The sequence below is a fragment of the Oxyura jamaicensis genome, chromosome 18 (assembly GCF_011077185.1).
Source record: "Oxyura jamaicensis isolate SHBP4307 breed ruddy duck chromosome 18, BPBGC_Ojam_1.0, whole genome shotgun sequence".
NCBI lineage: Eukaryota > Metazoa > Chordata > Aves > Anseriformes > Anatidae > Oxyura > Oxyura jamaicensis.
In genome coordinates this window covers 746705-749828 of record NC_048910.1, presented here as the reverse complement: position 1 = coordinate 749828, position 3124 = coordinate 746705, and the positions used below count along the sequence as shown (strand labels likewise).

Below are 3124 nucleotides of genomic sequence, written 5' to 3'. Positions count from 1 at the left end.
AGAGCGGGGCGCGCCTCCCGGCCCGGAAGCCGCGGCCGGGCCGCGGCCTAGCGCGGGGCTGCTTACCCTGCATGCTGCTAACGGCCGCGTGCGCCGGCGGGCCGCCGGGGCCCGGCCCGCTCCCGCCGCCAGAGCCGGAGCCGCTGCTGGGGCTGGGAGTCGCCATTGTGTGCGCCAGAGACGGAGCGGCGCGGAGGCTGCAATGCAGCAGGGACCCTCCCAGGCAGGACACCTAGAGCCCCGACGCCGTATAGCAGGCGCCGGAGCCTTCCCGTCCGCCGTCCGCCCCCGGGCTGGGGCTCCCGCTTAACCCCTCCCAGGCGGGGCAACCGCAGCGGCCGCCCAGGCTCCGCGCTGCGGGCCCAGGCTGCGGCCTCTCCCCGGCGGGCGGCGGCTGGGGCCGGGATGCCCCGCGGCTGCCTCCGCCTACGGGGCCAGGGTCTGCCGCCACTGGCCCGTTCGCCGCGGCCGGGGCCTCCGCTCGCCGCCGCCGAGCCCTTGCCCCTCACGGTCGGGGGGCGCTCCGCGATGTCTCCTGCACGCCCCCCCTTCTGCGCCCCGCTCTGCCTTCGGCCCCCCGCGGGTGGCGGCGCCCGGCCTGCGGAGTGGGACTCCAGGAAGCGTTTGTGCCCGGGCGCCTCCATCAGCCGGCCCCCACGGCCGCCGAGACGCCTGCCCCATCTCCAGCATCCATGTTCTGCATCCCTCCTGTTCTCTCTGGCAGTGAAGCATCGCCCACTCCCTTTGCCATAAGCCCCTTTGGGACCACCGTGTTTCTTTCAGAAGTCCTGTGCTGTGCTGTGGTCCCAACGTGATGGCACGTCCCACTGTTTGACCATAATGGCCTCCTTGACCAGGAGTGCCCAAATGTCTCATTTCCCCAGTCTCCCATCTTCCTGCCTCAGTGAGGCCTCCTGAGGGAAGGCAGTTTGTCCAACCAATTTGATCACATTTCTCATCTTCACCCATGACTTGCTCTTGCACAAGCAGCTACTTGCAGACTTGTCTTTTCATGTCTTACCTGAAACATCTTCCCTAGCCACTGCAGAGTGTAACTTCCTCCTGTTTTCCATAATAGCCAGGGCATCAAGCCCCTTTTACCACCACCATTATCATCATCATCATCATTTTATTTCCTCCATTAGCTACTGTTTGTTCCAGCACATTGCCTCTACCTGGTTTCTGATCCTAACTCTAGTTCCAGCAAACTTACAGCCTTAGGGACAGCACATGACAGGGACTAGAGGAGAAATTGGTCTACAGGGAAGTAGACTCTCTAGCCCACCACATATCGTGGAGGAGACCCTTCACCTACAGCGGTCCTTGTGTCCTTATTTGTATCATAGAAATAATTCTGATCTCCTTTATAAATTGAGATCCACTGATAAAAGAGCTGGTTTTGACTAAATACTGTTTCTGTTCCGTCCTCCGTCTGCTGCAAGGACAGCAGAGTCTGCTTCCTCCTCACCACAGATACCATTTGCCTTCACCTGGGCAAATGCTTGACTGCACTCCTCACACACTCAGGCCCAAATCCAATTGACCTATTTGCTGGGTTTGATCTTAGGCTGCAACCCTTTGCCGTCCTACGTGGTGGCTGCTTCCTCTGGAGCCATCACTCGCTCGTTCAAAGCTGCATGTACAGTCTGTCCTCTCCACTGCTTTGGGGGGATGGGAGTAGGAAGCACTCACACCCAGAGCTGCCCACAGGAACTGGCCTTCCTAAACACAGTTTAGGTACAGCTGGTGGCAATATTCAGTCTATATTCATAGACCTCAGCCAAATTTGCAAGAGAAGCCACAGGCCCCACCGCATGCAGCAGCACAAGCACTCATCTCCAGGAGAAGGTGTGCCCTTATCCTCTTCTCCATTATTCTCAGAGGGAACACGGTACCCCTGGCAGAGCAGTATCCCAGCCCTATATCTCTGCGTACCCAATGTCAGGGAGCACCTAGGACAGCTAGGGAGGAGTTGTAGGAGTTGACCCTAATGAAGCGTGAGGGCAATGGCCTCCGCAGCAAGGGCCCAGACCTGGGCAAGGCGAGCAGGGCAGGTCCTGTAACAGTAAGTGGATTCAGCCAAGACACCAGACTGCCAGACAAGACTACCGTGACGAGGCAGATTTGAGGATAAACTGGGAAGTTCCCAGATCAAGGTCTGGCCCAGTGGGGACATGGCAAGGCATGGACATGGCAGCAATGCAGCTGCAACATGGGTCAGGTGGGGATGAAGTAAAAACCTTAGCAAATAGAAACCTAGAAGGGAATCACAGAATCATCTAGAGACCTCCAAGATCACCTTGTCTGACCTCTGGCCTAACACTAACAAGTCCTCCACTAGACTATTACTAAGCTCTACATCTAAATGTCTTTTAAAGACCTCCAGGGATGGTGACTCCACCACTTCCCTGGGCAGCCTATTCCAGTGCCTAACAACTCTTTCAGTAAAGAAGTTCTTCCTAATATCCAACCTAAACCTCCCCTAGTGAAACTTTAGCCCACTCTCCCTCATCCTACCACCAGGCACGTGGGAGAACAGAACAACCCCCACCTCACTACAGCCTCCTTTAAGGTACCTATAGAGAGCAATAAGGTCGCCCCTGAGCCTCCTCTTCTCCAGGCTGAACAATCCCAGCTTGCTCAGCCGCTCCTTGTAAGAATTGTTCTCCAGACCCTTCACCAGCTTTGTTGCCCTTCTCTGGACTCGCTCAAGCACCTCGATGTCCTTCTTGTCGTGAGGGGCCCAAAACTGAATGCAGTACTTGAGGTGCGGCCTCACCAAAGCTGAGTAAAGGGGGACAAACACTTCCCTAGCCCTGCTGGCCACACTGCTTCTTATACAAGCCAGGATGCTGTTGGCCTTCTTGGCCTGAACACACTGCTGGCTCATAATCAGGTGACTGCGAGAAATTCACACCTTTTTTTCCTACCTGAAAAGAGATGGTGTGCCTGAAAACCATCTCTACCTTTATTTTTCCATTATATAAATTGCTCTAACAAAATACATACTCTGTCTTATATTCATCTCTCTTATTCTTACTAACACCACTATCATTTCTTACCCAGCTAAAAGTCCTTGACATTTCTGTTTTCTAGCCTGAGACACCTTCTCTCCTTTAGGTGA

General features: G+C 55.7%; 1 protein-coding gene across 4 annotated transcripts in view; it reads right to left on the bottom strand.

The window, feature by feature from the left end:
* The window catches only part of MAP2K4 (mitogen-activated protein kinase kinase 4), a 98968-nt gene extending 98509 nt beyond the window's left edge, over positions 1-459 (bottom strand). The window contains exon 1 of one of the 4 annotated variants that reach the window (XM_035342682.1): positions 67-459. In XM_035342682.1, coding sequence (XP_035198573.1) covers positions 67-166 — 100 coding nt within the window. In that variant the 5' untranslated portion in view covers positions 167-459. The remainder of the gene's footprint in view (positions 1-66) is intronic. The other 3 variants (XM_035342683.1, XM_035342684.1, XM_035342685.1) reach the window with 3 other exon arrangements.
* Positions 460-3124: the final 2665 nt, after the last annotated feature.